This window comes from Vipera ursinii (assembly GCF_947247035.1).
Source record: "Vipera ursinii genome assembly, chromosome: 5".
Lineage (NCBI taxonomy): Eukaryota > Metazoa > Chordata > Lepidosauria > Squamata > Viperidae > Vipera > Vipera ursinii.
In genome coordinates, this window is record NC_139518.1 from 63185754 (window position 1) to 63202180 (window position 16427).

The window sequence follows — 16427 nt, forward strand, 5'->3', positions numbered from 1 at the left end:
TAATAATAATAATAATAATAATAATAATAATAATAATAATAATAATAATAATAATAATAATAAAGTTGGAAGGGACCTTGGAGGTCATCCAGTTCAACTCCCTGCTCAGGCAGGAAACCCTATACCATTTCAGACAAATGGTTGTCCAATCTCTTCTTAAAAACTTCCAATGTTGGAGCATTCACCGCTTCTCGAGGCAGGTTGTTCCACTGATTAATTGTTCTAACTGTCAGAAAATTTCTCCTTAGTTCTAGGTTGCTTTTCTCCTTGATTAGTATCCATCCATGGTTGAAACAGCAAATGTTTTTATGGTAGTTATGTCAATTTGCCAGCATCAGAGATGCGAACATGCTATTATTATACATGTTTGCATAATGTCTTGTTCATAATTCATTACAAACTTCCATATTGACTTATTGTTGCAGCTCATTACAGCTCTAGAGAGGTAAAAATCTAACCCAATGAGATATTAGTAATCGGAACTGAACTAGTGTTTTCTGTAATGGAGGTAGTCTTCCCCTAAGCTTAAATCAGTGCCCTATGGAACCAGCTCCCCCCTGAGCTTCGGGTGGCCCCAGATCTCTGGTCCTTTCGCCACGGCCTCAAAACACTCCTTTTCCATCAGGCTGACCTGGACTGACAGGGATGTCTTGTTCATAATTCATTACAAACTTCCATATTGACTTATTGTTGCAGCTCATTACAGCTCTAGAGAGGTAAAAATCTAACCCAATGAGATATTAGTAATTGGAACTGAACTAGTGTTTTCTGTAATGGAGGTAGTCTTCCCCTAAGCTTAAATCAGTGTGGTTATTAAATGGAATGATGTAGCAAAGTCTTTGTAACCCCACAAGCACTATTTGTTTTTGTTTATCCAAAAACTCAGGATATGTAGAACCGAATTTAGGCTTACAGCTTCGTTTGGTCACTTTCTGCATTAAAAGCCTCACTTATTCACACATTTATGAAGCTCAGATTTTAACCAACCTGTATTTCAGTTCCGGAAAATTTAAAGCAGGAAGCCCACTTGTGTAGAGTACATCATTTGGTTTACTGGCTTTAAAATACAAGTTCCCATTCACTGTTAGACTTTCTAACAAGCCTTGGCAAGCCCCAGCTTAGTCTGGTAATTTTTCCTGGCATGTTTTTATTGGACTGCCATTACCTCAAGCAATTCTCATGGGAACAAACTTTTTTTGAAGGAGAATGAATTGACTCTTTCCAGAGGCTTCAATTCTGCTATTTTTCCACATTCCACATAACCAAAACCTTTTGAGAACAACCCCCCCTATGGGTCTCATGTGTTCATGTCTTTATACAAATTGCACAAAATAGACACACAGATATTCCGAAAGACAAATGGACAGTCACACACCAAGCAAGTAAATAGTTTTGGTGTTCCCTGCTCTGTCACTGATTTCTGAAGATTGGATCAAGAAAATACAAGCATGTATGTAAATGCCCTGTAGAATGTGAGAATATAGTTCCATAATGTTTTTCTTAGATTTTTGTTGGAGCAAAAGGTAAATATATAATTTTGAAAATAACATACTATTTTAAATTAATAAGACATGATTAGAGTACTTAAGTAGATTAAAAATACAATACTCTTTTGGATAAGAGAGACTGTTACAAATAAACTCTATTATTTTTCTCGTTAAACTTCTAGATTACACATCAATTTCTACCCAAACCTAGAATATAGGAGGACATTCAAACTACTTACCTTCATATCCAGTACCTGTTTTATTTAGAGAACTCTCCTAGGCTCTCAATCACAAATGGCAACCTTCATTTCCTGCCAGTTGCTAAGATGACAGCTTAGCAGCATGCTAAGCATGCTGTTTTCCTTCCTTATTTCTTTTCTAAACTAAACATAAAAGGTTTCCTCAGTATATTTTACCACATAGCTTTAATCACTAAATCGAGATTCAGTGGGAAAATTTTATTTTACTAAGTAACAAGCAAGTAGACACACAGAAGTTAAAAATCATTTTCAGTTTCGAATACAAGATGCATAATAATTTCTAACAACACCATACTGTTTAGCTGTTTTTATATTCAAAGTTGCAAATTCTAGTTGAATTGCTTATGAACTAGAAACCAAGTTGAACATGGGAAATGCAGGGAAGTGCTGAGCGGGAGAACTCTAATCATAGTGGCAGTTGATGGTGAAATGCCTCTAAATTTCTGCCCAGAGTCACTTGATAATGAGATAGGTGACATATAAACGTAATAAATACATAAAGAAATCAATAGAGTCAAGATCTTTTATCCTCTCAGGAAATCAGGGTGCTTTCTTCTAATTTGCCCCCTTCCAACACATAAATACCAATGCTTAAGTTGATATATTCAGCCAGTTTATAATCATAGGCTAATATATGTTGCTATATCTGGTTTTTACTGGTAGATTATTAATCTCTATATTTTCTTCCTGTTATTGTAATTTCTTAAAATAGGCCCTATTCTTCTAACAAGATCTAAGCTTCCACTAAATTTAAAAATTCCTGAACTAGTTTTCTTAATATAATATAAATATGCCAGTTATAGCAGTTGACCTTACCTAGTTGGTATTCTAGCAAAACTACCGTAGCTTCTCTATATCAAAGTATTCCACTTGGTTGCTTCCAATTCCTTTCTCTCTGCCCTAGAGACTTACAATAAGGATGTCTGGGTCTCATCATTGTGCCACGGAGTCCAACTAATTTGGCTTTTGAGTGCACTTCCAATCCTCTCTGTTGCTATGCTTTATCTTCTCTGTTGCCATGTCTGGATTTCTTATGATGAATTTCTCAAACAGAATGATTCCCACTGCCCTGACTTTCCCAGCCAATTGAAAACAGTTGGCACGTGTGTTTATGTGGGCATAAAAATAAAAGAAGGTCCATAAATTACAGTAAAGAGTCTACTCTACAGCAAAGAGAATATGCACAGAAAGTGCTTATAGCTGAGAAAACATGGCTAGATTCAGTTTAAAAAAATAAAATGTTTTGTCTTGTTCTAATTTAGTTCTGATTAAGATTTCTTCCTATGTTTCTGATTCAAGCTCGGGGTCATGATCCATGTGTTTGACCTGAATTAGTTTAATTCAAGCTTATGCCATAAAATGTAAATTATTTAGATTGCAGTGTTGTCTTCTAAAACAAAACAGAACAAATTATTTGGCTTAATTTGAATTGTTTATAATATCCTAATTACCTTCTTCAAATTATTGCATTTGGATTATATGAACTTCCAGAATTATTTCTTTTATAAACATTTCCATCCCAATACAAGAATTAGAGAAGACCAGGATAATAAGATGGCATGCAATACCTCAATAAACAAATAAGTGGTTATTTGTTTGAAAGTGATAAATGAGTGATTATTTGATAAATAATTGAGTATTTGTAGGTGATTATAGTGGCAACTAAGAATAAAAAGGTATTCAAAGCAAATATGTATAAGCAATGAATTAAGAAAGTTAATTGTATGGAAATCAATAAAAATATGTGATTAAAGCAAAGTTTATACATGCCTATATAGGCTTATGGGGAAAATACCTATACTACATCATTGTGATTTAAATTATCACTATATTTATTTATTTATTTATTTATTTATTTATTTATTTATTTATTTATTTATTTATTTATTTTATTTGTATACCACCCTTCTCTCGAAGGACTCAGGGCAGTGAACAGGGCAATAAATACCAAAATACCAAAACAATAAATAAATTACTTAAAAACAATAATTAAAACCCAAACCCATCAGACCAGGCCGGCTTGTTCAAACAAATAGGTTTTTAGATCACGTCGGAAGGAGCGAAGGTCGGGATATATCAATATCAAATGCTCTTATTGAGTCAAAATTAAAATTAAATTTCAAAGTTTTATTTTATTTTGAATTTTTTTCTCTTCATAACCATAAAATGCCAAGATTTTATAGGAAATGTTTTAGATTTTGTTTGTATAAAATATAAATGTTACCATTATAAATCTTTATTATGTCAATTGATTTGTACAAATAAATATTTGAAATATAAAATCAAAGTTATCAAAGTCCAAGTGAGGAATAGTACTCATTGAAAAGTAGTTCTATATTTTTTGTCCTATAAGAGATTGACCCATTTCTCACAGAATGCTGTCTGTCTGTCTGCCTGTCTATCTATCTGTCATAAGTGGCATAGTGTCCTAGTGATGAAGATGCTCACCCCCCCACTTGGAAGGTTGAGAGTTCAATTCTAGGTAGCAGCAGGTGTTTCTCTCCTAGGGATATATATATATATATATATATATATATATATATATATATATATATATATATATATATATATATATATATATATATATATATATATATATATATATATATATCTGCTGTAAACTCCATATGGCATCGGGAAGGGCATCCAGCCAATAAATGTTCAACTCCATCCAGTCATCCAACTCTACTTGGAATTAAGGGATTACAGGAAGAGAAGGTTTCTGAACTGCCCACCTTCCTCAAATAGGGACTGGGGAATATACACCATGCTATGCGGTGGCTCAGTGGGTTAGGACGCTGAGCTTGTTGATCAGAAGGTCGGCAGTTTGGTGGGTCGAATCCCGAGTGCCGCGGAACAGAGTGAGCGCCTGTTACTCGTCCCAGCTTCTGCCAGCCTAGCAGTTCGAAAGCACGTAAAAATGCAAGTAGAAAAATAGGGACCACTACGGTGGGAAGGTAACAGCGTTCCATGCACCTTTGGCATCTAGTCATGCCGGCCACATGACCATGGAGACGTCCTCGGACAAACGCTGGCTCTTCAGCTTTGAAACGGAGATGAGCACCGGCCCCTAGAGTCGGAAACGACTAGCACGCATGTGCGGGAGAACCTTTACCTTTACCTTATAAGTGAAAATGGTTACTCGATGCAAGTGTGTGCTTAAAAGTAAGAGATCCTAGAGCTTTCTAGAATATCAGAAGTAAGGGGGTAGTGTCACTGTTTCGGACGATCACAGAGAATGCCTTGTCAGAGAAAAGTGACTCCTGATATAACCCAATGCTACACTGTAGGGCTTTGCAGGTGATAACCAGCACTTTGAATTAGAACCTAACAATCAGTGCAACAACCCACCCATTATGCCTCAATTTTCTGATTTGACAAACCAAGGCTACCCTGCCTTTTTAAGCAAACATCATTAAAGTAAAATAGGTATGCTATTAGGCCTAGAATATAATTTGTTTTTCGTTGATTTAGTATAAATTTCTTGCTTAGTCATTATTATCACTAACCATATTTTCCTGCTGCACTGGTGGTTATCAAAAAAGGTGTGATATATACTGTACTTCATATTAATACATGGGGTTTAGAGAATACATAAGCTATAATGTACAGCTCATCTGCTGTAGATCAGGATCCCCAACTCCCAGGCCACGGACCAGTACCAAGCCACAGCATGCTAGCAAATAGTCCACACAAACAAGCAAAGCCCCATCTGTGGGATGCAGGCAGCATTTAAAACCATGCACTCTCCAGTCTGTGAAAAAACCTTTTGCTTGGGGACCTCTGCTGTAGATAACAATATGCTGAATGATCTTATTCAGAGATTTCATGTAAATGCTGAATCCCTTGAGGGATAAGATAGGTATCTACAATGTATAAATGTAGCCATACCATGATATCTGATAATAAACTATTTTCATTCTGAGCCTAGGAAATTAAATCAAATGCCCTTAAATTAATGAAGAAATGCACTTTTGATAAAAGTTTATGATTTAGCTATTGTTTTTCATTTTTTTCATCAATATTTTTATGCTAATGATCTCACTACAATATTTATAATCTTATTTTCTCCAAAGCATAGATATCTTCTAGGACAGGGGTCCCCAACCTATGGTCTGCAGCCTGAGACCAGGCTGCAGGCTCTTGCCAATGGGATGTGGAAAGGGCTGGCCGGTTTGTACACGCATGAGAGCGCATTCCCCCCACTTGTAGCGCCTGTAGCCCCGTTTGTGCATGTGTGCAGGTGCAAACGGGGATGCTACTGGAGGCAGATGTCTGCAGCATGTTTGCACATGTGCTGCTAGCCCGGATGGTTTGCGTGGCCCATTTGTGCATGTGCGAACAGGCCGCTAGCTGCCGTGGGGGTTCCACGGCTGTTCGTGCATGTGCATGGGGCCAGCACATGCCGCACGTTGCGAACATGTCTGCTAGTGCCTCACCAGTATGTGTGGTCCCATTTGCGTGTATGTCCGCGCATGCACCAATTTTGAAGCTGCCCTCCTTCCCTCTGGTCCTCAAGCCCGGAAAGGTTGGAGAACTCTGTTCTAGGAGACATCATCTGATTTTCACTTTCTAATGATTCCCAAAACATTTAAAAAACCATCGTGTAGTTTTTCAACATTACCCATTACCTTTACTCATCTGAAACTCAAGATCTATATTTTGAAACTGTTTGTCCAAATTATTTTTTCCAATTTCGAATGTCATTTCCCCAACAAACCAGACTTGGTTGTTTTACACCAGTATTTTGTCAGGAGCAAAATACAAATTGTTCCCTTACTCGCAGATTATGCCCAGATTATCCCTTGGGCATAATTACCCCTAGTTTAAGAACCAGTGTTCTAGATCATGGCTTTTCAACCAGTGGTACGGGTACCACCTGCTGTACATTGGCACCTGGCAAGTGGTATGCGACCATCCTAGAAAAGTGGTAGTGAGGGAGGGGAATGAGCTGAACCGGTGGTAGCACTGCACAAGCCTGTGCGAGAGAAGTCTGGAGCTGCAGGGCTGTCAGGGCTCAGCAAAAGCTCCAGGATCAGCGCTTCTTCGGGGCTGTGAGGGCTCAGTGGAAGTGCCAGGATCAATGCCAGGCTCCAGCTGGAGTTCGGCGGTGATCCTGGTGCTTCTGAGCCCAGAAGAAGTGCTGATCAGCTGGAATGTTGCAGCATCTCCAGGATCTTGTGATTTACATTTAGATGCTTGGCAACTGATTCATATTTATGATGGTCACAGTGTCCCAGGATCATGTGAGTGACCAAACTCTGCTGCAACCACCCAGCAGACGGGAGGGAATAAAAAACAAACACACCCCAACCCACCCCTGCTGCCAATCCTCAACAGAAATATTCACAATAATGAAAACCTCGGACTGGAGGAAGTGCGCCGCCCAGCAGACAGGTGTCTTGCTCGGTTGTGGCTTGGGGGCCACTTTTTCCAGTGCCATTGTAACTTCAAACAGTCACTAAGTGACTGTGGGCGCTCCGGCTTTATGGAACCAACTGCCGGTTGAGCTCCGGACGGCACCGGACCTTCGCTCCTTCTGGCGCGGTCTGAAGACCCATTTATTTGAACAAGCTGGCCTGTCCTGATGGGGGACGTTAGGGTTTTTAATGGGTTTTTATATTGTTACTGTTTTTATCTGGGCAATTGTTTAATTCTCTTTTAATTTTTGTATTTTCTATTTATATATGCCCTGTTCACCGCCCTGAGTCCTTCGGGAGAAGGGTGGTATACAAATTTAATAAAATGAAATGAAAATGAAAATGTTGTAAGTTGAGGACTACCTGTACTTCATCACTTTTTTCCTTTTTTTGGGGGGGTCATCAAGTTTTTGACACCTTGCTAGGCGACTGGTGGTACTTGGATGTTGCCATATCCTAAAAGTGGTAAAGGTAAAGGTTACCCCGCACATGCGTGCTAGTCGTTTCCAACTCTAGGGGCCGGTGCTCATCTCCGTTTCAAAGCCGAAGTGCCAGCGCTTGTCCGAGGACGTCTCCGTGGTCATGTGGCTGGCATGACTAGACGCCAAAGGCGCACAGAACGCTGTTACCTTCCCACCGTAGTGGTCCCTATTTTTCTACTTGCATTTTTACGTGCTTTCGAACTGCTAGGTTGGCAGAAGCTGGGATGAGTAACAGGCGCTCACTATGTTATGCGGCACTCGGGATTCGACCTGCCAAACTGCCGACCTTCTGATCGACAAGCTCAGCATCCTAACCCACTGAGCCACCGCGTTCTTCCTAAAAGTGGTACAATGGGTGAAAAGGTTGAAAAGCCCTATTCTAGATGTCATCTGTATGTTTAAGGTTGTGGGCAGTCAGCCATTACTTAGTCTGAGACAATTAAAAGCTGAACACAGAGGATGGGTTCAATATTCACCTGAATCAAATTTCCCCTTCATATGAATTATAGTCCTGGACATTCAGATATTTTTTGCCCTATAGAAATATGTAACTTTTCTCACTAAATAAATGAATAAGTATATTTTTTGACATTTTTTTAAATTGTGTTCTCTTTATCTGTTTTTAGGACTTGTGAAGGGAACTTACCAAGTTTTAGGTTATATTTATGCAGAAATATTAAACTTTTTTTTAAAAAAATGCAACATATAATATACTCTGTTTTTATTTTCTGTTAGCTTTTCAGACACCATACATTCAATTTCATTGTACTATCTCAGCAGATGTCATGATTGTTTTTTTAAAAAAAAACTTCATAATTAATGTGATTGGATGTTCTTGATTCTTGCTATTTATTGTTTGCCATTTTCTACATTCCATGAATGCTAAAACAAGCTAACTATAATATATTCCTAAGGGTATTGAATTTATTTTATTCAGATATTGAATTGAAAAATACTTTCATTAAACTACACAGCCACCTTAGATTCACAAGGGATAATTATGCAAAATGCCAGTGAAAATCCCACAGGTGAAATGTTTACAGAAAAAGCAGTACCCACTGGAATTCTTTTTCCTTTTAAGCAAAGTTGTGAAATGCAGATGTTAAAGTGGGAGTTAGGATGCAGGTGGTTAGAAGTTTTCTTGATTTATTATTTAATTCATTTTCTTTCAGTATGGTTTATGAATGTCAATGTATTGTTTGCTTACATTTTTCCTGTTCTTAACAGTGGAAATATTATTTAACCATTATTCAAAGTTGTAAAATGAAATTTAGTTCTAAATGCTACTAATTTTGATAGGAACTTAGTTAAAGTATTAAAAGAATTTTAATAAAACACTTTGTACTTTCTCTAGGTACGGTGATATGAGAAGACAAATTGGTTTTGAGATTCGTGATATGTGGTATAATCTGGGTAAGAATCCCAATATTTGATCCTTAGATATCCTGCTTGTGTGAATTTATGCTTGATTTGCAAATTTTGTGGACATATATTTGTATATTTATTTCTATATTGCTCTGTAACACAATGATGTCATTGACATATTGAAAATATACTTAAAATAGTTCTTTTACTGTTATGGCTTGGGCAGCAAAACAGATGTGACAATTAGTTTATGTCCATTAATAAATTACCATTCCTGAAATTTATTCATTAGTACACAGGATGAACAGTTCTTTTGAAAGTAGGAGATTGCAGTCTAATATTAATTTTGGCTTTGTTTTTAAGTATTTGAAAAATATAATTGTTCTTTATTAACCTTTATTAACCTTTGTTGCTTCAAACTCATTGGCATCCTTAGGTCTAGTGCAGGGGTAGGCAACCTTGGCTCTTTTATGACTCATGGACTTCAAATCCCAGAATTCCTGAGCCAACCATGAAGTCCATGAGTCATAAAAGAGCCAAGGTTGCCTACCCCTGGTCTAGTGAATGACCATACCATTGTGCTGCCCCTCTTCCCCCCCGCCCCCGCACACAAATGTACAGCAAGAGTTCTACAGGTATTTATTCAAACCCCCCAAACAGGTCCTGGACAACACTGGTGCAGCCCTTTATGAGAGGTAAAGTTGCCTCCTCACCAGTAGTCTAGTTGACCGGTATTGTGCCTGTCTCATCTCTGTTCTATGTGTCTCCATCGCCTCATCGCTAAATGAGCAGCAGCTGTTCCTGGTCCCTACCTTGAGACTCCTGGCCAACTTGCTGCAGCCATAGCTCACCTCACTCAGCCTCACTCTCACTCATCCGATTGACCCAACTGAGACTGCTCAGTCAGGTTAGCACTCTCCGAGCCCTGATTCTGACCAACATTTGGCTCCGTGCTTTCCTCTGCCGACTCAAACTCACCCTTCTTCTCCTGAACTTGTGTCCGGAAAGGGATCTGGAGGCAGAACCATGGCAAGCATTTATAAATATTATAGAAAGCACATAATAGCTCAAGGAGGCAATTTTTAAATTATTTTATGGATTTAGGTGGAAAGGCTTTATACTAAAATATAATGCTCATTATTTTTTTTACTCACTACCTTCATTTATAACATGAGTATATCTCTAAAAGAACAGTGAATCCTGTGCAGAAATAGGAAACCTGATTTCTTCTAGATATTTTGAAATACAACTTCAGTACTTTAGACTGGAATTTGTTGCCTAAAATACATGGAGAACTATCTGGCCCCTGGACAAACTTCTTATCAGTTAAGAGGATGGCCCTCTTGTGGCTTCACACGTAAGCTGTTAATAGGCTGAAAAAGTTTTCACTTTTAAGTAACTAAGAAATAAATAGAACTCTAACAGTGATGTGATTCTTTGTAACTTGAGTTTATTCTCTTCAATAAATCCTATTAAATCCATGGAGAGCCTTGTTTTCTGTTGAAATGGCCTGCCAAGAGCTTGATAGTTTGTCTATAACTCAGGACAATACTTTTTTAATCTGATGAAGTGAGCTCTGGACTACAACACTCATATCTTGTTAAATCTGCACATTTTTGTATTTTTCCTATAATACATAGCATTGATATTTTTCCAGAAATTATTATTTGTAACATATAATGCAATGATCTACAGAAACATACGATTAAAGCTAAAATTGATGTATGGAGCAATTTTGCAAGGATAGGATAGGATAAGCATAAGCTTTCAGTGTACATACCATCAATGTAAAATAATCAGTGTATAAAGGTAAAGGTAAAGGTTCCCCCGCACATGCATGCTAGTCGTTTCCAACTCTAGGGGCCGGTGCTCATCTCCGTTTCAAAGCCGAAGAGCCAGCGCTTGTCCGAGGACATCTCCATGGTCATGAGGCTGGCATGACTAGACACCAAAGGCGCACGGAACGCTGTTACCTTTCCACCGTAGTGGTCCCTATTTTTCTACTTGCATTTTTACGTGCTTTCGAACTGCTAGGTTGGCAGAAGCTGGGATGAGTAATAGGCGCTCACTCTGTTATGCGGCACTCGGGATTCGACCCGCCAAACTGCCGACCTTCTGGTCGACAAGCTCAGCATCCTAACCCACTGAGCCACCGCGTCCCTCTGAATCAGTGTATATACAGATATATAAACAGCATGTACATGCAAACAACAAGTATACATACAAACAACAAGATAAAATAAGCATAAGATAGCAAAAGGAGAAGATAGTGGAAAAGATGAGAAGGATAATAGTAACACAGACATATACATAGGTAAATATCCTTAGACATAAAACATTGCCGTGGGAATTAGGTGTTCAGCAGACTGATGGCACGAGAGAGGAAAAATGTCCCTGTGTCTAGTTGTTTTGGCATGCAGCGCTCCATAGCAGCATCCTGAGGAGAGGAACTGAAACAATTTATGTCCAGGATGTGACGGGCCTGCAGATATTTTCTCAGCCCTCTTTCTGACCCTCTGAGTTACAAGACGGAACAAAAGACAATTCATCGTATTGTTAATAAAATAGTTTATAATATTTTTAAAATATTTAGTCATATTTATTGCAATTTTATGTGGTCCTTTCCTTACAGTCTTTGCTTTATGAAGTAATTAACATTAGATCACGACAATCGCCACCACCAAATGTCAGTGCAAATATTGTCCACTGAAATAGCTATGAAGGGGGATATTTGTAGCTCAGGTTTGAAATGAGCGGTCCTTGGTGCTCTCTGCGCTTGCATGTTTTCTTGCAAGGAAACGTCTGCTAAAAAACAAGCAAGCTCAGAGAGCACCATTGAAATATCTGAAATCTATAAAAATATTGTAAACATAACTATTTGCTTTTTTAAATTGATGCTCACTTAAACCTTGGTTGAATCATATATGTTGTATTTTTAAAGTACCATAGTGGAAAAGTATTGAATATAAAATATCAAATTTATGAATAAGAGGAGGGAGGGAGGGAGGGAGGGAGGGAGGGAGGGAGGAAGGAAGGAAGGAAGGAAGGGAGGGAGGAAGGAAGGAAGGAAGGAAGGAAGGAAGGAAGGAAGGAAGGAAGGAAGGAAGGAAGGAAGGAAGGAAGGATTAAAACACAATTCCTAATGTTAAATTGTTTGTTTTATGGAACAACATGCTTTGAGTTTTCAGTTCCCAGAGTTATTAAAAAATCTAGTTGGTAATCTGTCAGGATTTCCTGATTCTGGATTGGATGAATTTATATTTGAGGTTTCATCCAATTATAAGCTTTTAGTTATTCAAACTGCTGAACCTCTCTAAGCTGCACTGGTGGAGTCTAAGTAGGAGTTCTGTAATTGCTCTGTGATTTACTTGAAGTGCAAAATACAGTAGGATTTTAATGTCATTCATTCCTTTTTAATTATGTCAGTTAATACTGAATTTGGGATGTCTGGTGTCTTCTCTATAATAATTTCTCTTCAGTTTTCTTCAGAAACCTTCTTTTGGCAGAACAGCACGAGATTTTGTAAATGTCCTTCTGCTCACTTCAGCTTGGCATTTTTCAAAGGCAATCTCTAATTCATTGTAAGACTATTGCCCTTCATAAAGTTTGTTCTCAGCATTGCTTTTTATGGAGAACATGTCTTGGATGAGTGCTGAAAGGTTTAAACATTTAAAAGGTTAAATGCTGCTATTGTTATTTTTAAATTGGAATCAGATTATTTCTAGTGATCTTGAACGATTGTTATTTGGATTGTTATTATTTTGGTTTTAATTCTTGTACACCATCCAGAGTCATTGTTATAAGACAAGTGGTAATAGAAACTGCATATACAAACACGCATGTACGTGGCACATTTTGTGAATATTTTTATTTTTCATCAATTTATTTCATTCATCATTGATTTCAGCAAGAAGACCACATGAACTTAACTTTCATGTTATGTCTTTTTGGGAGAAGGCATGGTGTTATTTATTCACCTAATCATCAAATGTCTAGTAACATCATCTGTAAGTCTATTGTGCCCTCATGGGTTTGTAGTTTAATTTTATAGTCAGATCATTACTCTTCTTCAACCATAACTTCAGTTTTCAAAGTGTTGGCCTAATAGATTTGACATAATATCAAGTTGATAATATTATATAAATTATTTTTCAGACAGAGACACTGTCTGAAAAATAGTTACTGAAAGATAGTTGAATAATCCCAATAAAGTAATTGATAAGAAGAGGGCTGTGAAGCTAAATATTGACATTTGATCCACGACGACCCTGCCTGAATACTGTCAAATTCCTCATAATTAATAAGTTGGAAAAGGACATTCTAGAAGAAATTTACAATTCACAGCCACTATAAGTAATTACATATTACTGCTGGCTGCAGAAGATTGAGTGTTAAATTTGCCGCTGTGCTTGTCATTTTTTTTAAAGTGTGTAGGAGGAATGTGAATATAAAATTAGTTGTTTTTAGGCTGTGCCAGGCTGCCGGGAATAGAGGAATAGTCTAGCATTTGAATGTATATAATTCTTAGTCCAAATTATTGAATGGTGGTATCTGTGTAGCCCTGGAGCCTAACGACATATGTCATCTGAACATGTCCACGATTAATAAGGTACAGTGTTATGAACTGACACTAGAGTACTATAAAAGACAAGGAGAAATTTATCTTACTGTCACAACTGAGTGACTCTGCCTAAGGACTATATATAAGAACTATACTCCAAAAAGATTTTTTTCAAGTCTTTTGGATTTTTTTAGTCTCCTATAACTAAGATCAATAGGCACATTTGCAATGTATATAGGTGTGTGGGGGTGTGATGGATTTATTTATTTATTTATCCATACTTTTTCTAACCAGCATTATTTTCATTACAAGCAGTATATTATTATTGAACTTAGTAAAATAAAAACAATGGAATAATTCATTAAAAACCTATATTCAAAATTATATTTGGGAGTTGTTGGTGGTCAGGAACCACACAAATTTAATAAACAAATAAAAATAATTCTTAAAAATTCTAAAACATTGCACAAGAGGACCAGACCAGATCAGAATTAAGTTTTTGTTTAACCCAAAGCTCCCTATAACTAATCATATCTAATCATAACTAATCATAATATCTCTCAAGTCAAGTCACCAGGCTCAAGGTTGACTCAGCCTTCCATCCTTCCGAGGTAGGTAAAATGAGGACCCAGATTGTTGGGGGCAATAAGCTGACTTTGTAATAATGCCGCTTGGGCCCCCCCGAAAGCCCTAATAATGCAGGCATATACATAGAATGAAGGCTATTGCTAAGCACATTGATTTGTGCTTAGATTGTAAGACGCCCTGAGTCTTCGGAGAAGGGCGGGATATAAATGGGATTTAAAAAAAAAAGTCAGCACATGACCACTCTCCAGCACTCCCACTAGATAAACAGGCATTTATTGTAGAAGATGCACCCTCCAGCGCTTAAACCAAGAAGGATGTTGTTTTTTTTAACATCATTATGCCTTACAAGTTACCAAGCAATAATAATAATAATAATAATAATAATAATAATAATAATAATAATAATAATAATAATAATAATAATAATTTGGAAGGGACCTTGGAGGTCATCTAGTCCAACCCCCTGCTCAGGCAGGAAACCCTATACCATTTCAGGCAAATGGCTGTCCAGTCTCTTCTTAAAAACCTCCAGTGTTGGAGCATTCACCACCTCTGGAGGCAGGTTGCTCCACTGGTTAATTGTTCTAACTGTCAGGAAGTTTCTCCTTATATTGTGTAGTGGGTCCGACGCAAGAGAGACGCCAGCTGGTGTGTGAGTTCAGCTCTTTATTGGAAGGGGAAGTGAACTGAGGAATGAGGGCTACCTGGCCTCCTTATATACCTGGCCAGGTAAGCTAACAGCCAATGGGGTTGGCCCTAGGTTTCCCGCCGAAACTGTCCAGGCCAACGCCCCCTGAGGACTGTTGCTATGCAGATGCCTGCATACATAACACCCCTCCCCCCTTAGAGAAGACCCACATAACAACAACAACAACATGCAACTACTATAACTATGAGTATATATATAAAAAAACAGTGGTGTCCTTGTGTGAGGATCACTTGCACACATAGTCCGACAGGTAGGCTGGTGTCCTGTGTGGACAGGTGGATCGTCTGGGTGTGCTTGGCCCCTGGGCTTGGACCGTGGGTTCCTGAGGCCTTTGTGCAGGGCTGCAAGGAGCCGGCATCAGGAAGTCCTCCTCCTCTGGTCCCTGCCCTGTGACGTCCTCAGCTGGGTTGACCCCTCCTGGAGTGTGGTCCTCCTGTTGATCGTGTGCGTTGAGTTCAGGGACGTGTGTGACGCGCTCAGGGGCGTGTGTGACGTGCTCAGGGACTCTTCCTCTGAGCTGATCGATGTGTCGCCTTATGCGTCTGTCCCCCTCCACCCCTACAATGTACGAAAGGGGTCCTGTTTTCCAGACCACTGTCCCCGGAACCCAAGGATGTCCAGCCCCATAGTTCCTTGCCCAGACCAGGTCCCCCAGGTTGAGGACCCTGTGTGTGGATGATGATGGCAATGGTGATGGTAGTGATGCTGGTGGTGATGGTGATGATGGTGATGATGGTGATGTTGCCCTACCGGTTTCGGCTGCTACCCGGTCTGGGTGTAGGCGGTCCAGCTTGGTGATGAGGCGCCGTCCCCATCGCAGTTCTGCTGGGCTCTTGCTGGTAGCCACGCATGGTGTTGTGTGTTGGGCTAGTAAAAATTTGGCCAGTCTGTGGTGCCAGTCCCCGCTGATGATGCGCCGGAGTGCGTCTTTGGTCGTCCTTACCATCCGTTCGGCCTGCCCGTTGGTAGATGGATGGAAAGGCGCAGAGGTGGCGTGCCTAATCCAGTTCGCCTTCAAGAACGCCTGGAAATCTGCAGCAGTAAACTGAGGCCCATTATCAGACACAATTACGTCGGGGAGGCCGTGTGTGGCAAAGAGAGCTCTGAGCACCTGGATTGTCCTCCCCGAGGTCATGTTGGGGACAGGGACTACCTCTAACCACTTGGAGTGACTGTCCACCACTACTAAAAATAGTTGACCCTGGAATGGCCCCGCATAGTCAATGTGAATGCGGGACCATGGCGTGTGTGTGGCCTCCCACCGGTGTACTGGTGCATGTGGCACTTCTGGCCTGGATCTCTGGCACGTGTAACAGGCCTTGACCCGATCCTCAACCTCCTTGTCCAACCCGGGCCACCAGAGGTAGCTCCTAGCCAGTGCCTTCATCCTGACCACCCCCGGGTGCCCTTCGTGTAAGGAGTCCAATACCCTGGCGCGTAGTGCGGGTGGAATGATGACCCTGCTACCCCAAAGGAGGCACCCTTTGTGTGTGGAGATTTCATCGCGTCTAATGAAATAGGCCTGAAACTCTGGTCCCGGGGATTTGTCCTGCCA

At 39.4% G+C, this 16427-nt stretch overlaps 1 protein-coding gene across 3 annotated transcripts in view; it reads left to right on the forward strand.

The window, feature by feature from the left end:
* The window catches only part of DOCK1 (dedicator of cytokinesis 1), a 455801-nt gene that overhangs the window by 303656 nt on the left and 135718 nt on the right, over positions 1-16427 (forward strand). For all 3 annotated transcript variants that reach the window (XM_083364099.1, XM_083364098.1, XM_083364097.1), the window contains one exon: positions 9004-9062. In XM_083364099.1, coding sequence (XP_083220225.1) covers positions 9004-9062 — 59 coding nt within the window. The remainder of the gene's footprint in view (positions 1-9003; positions 9063-16427) is intronic.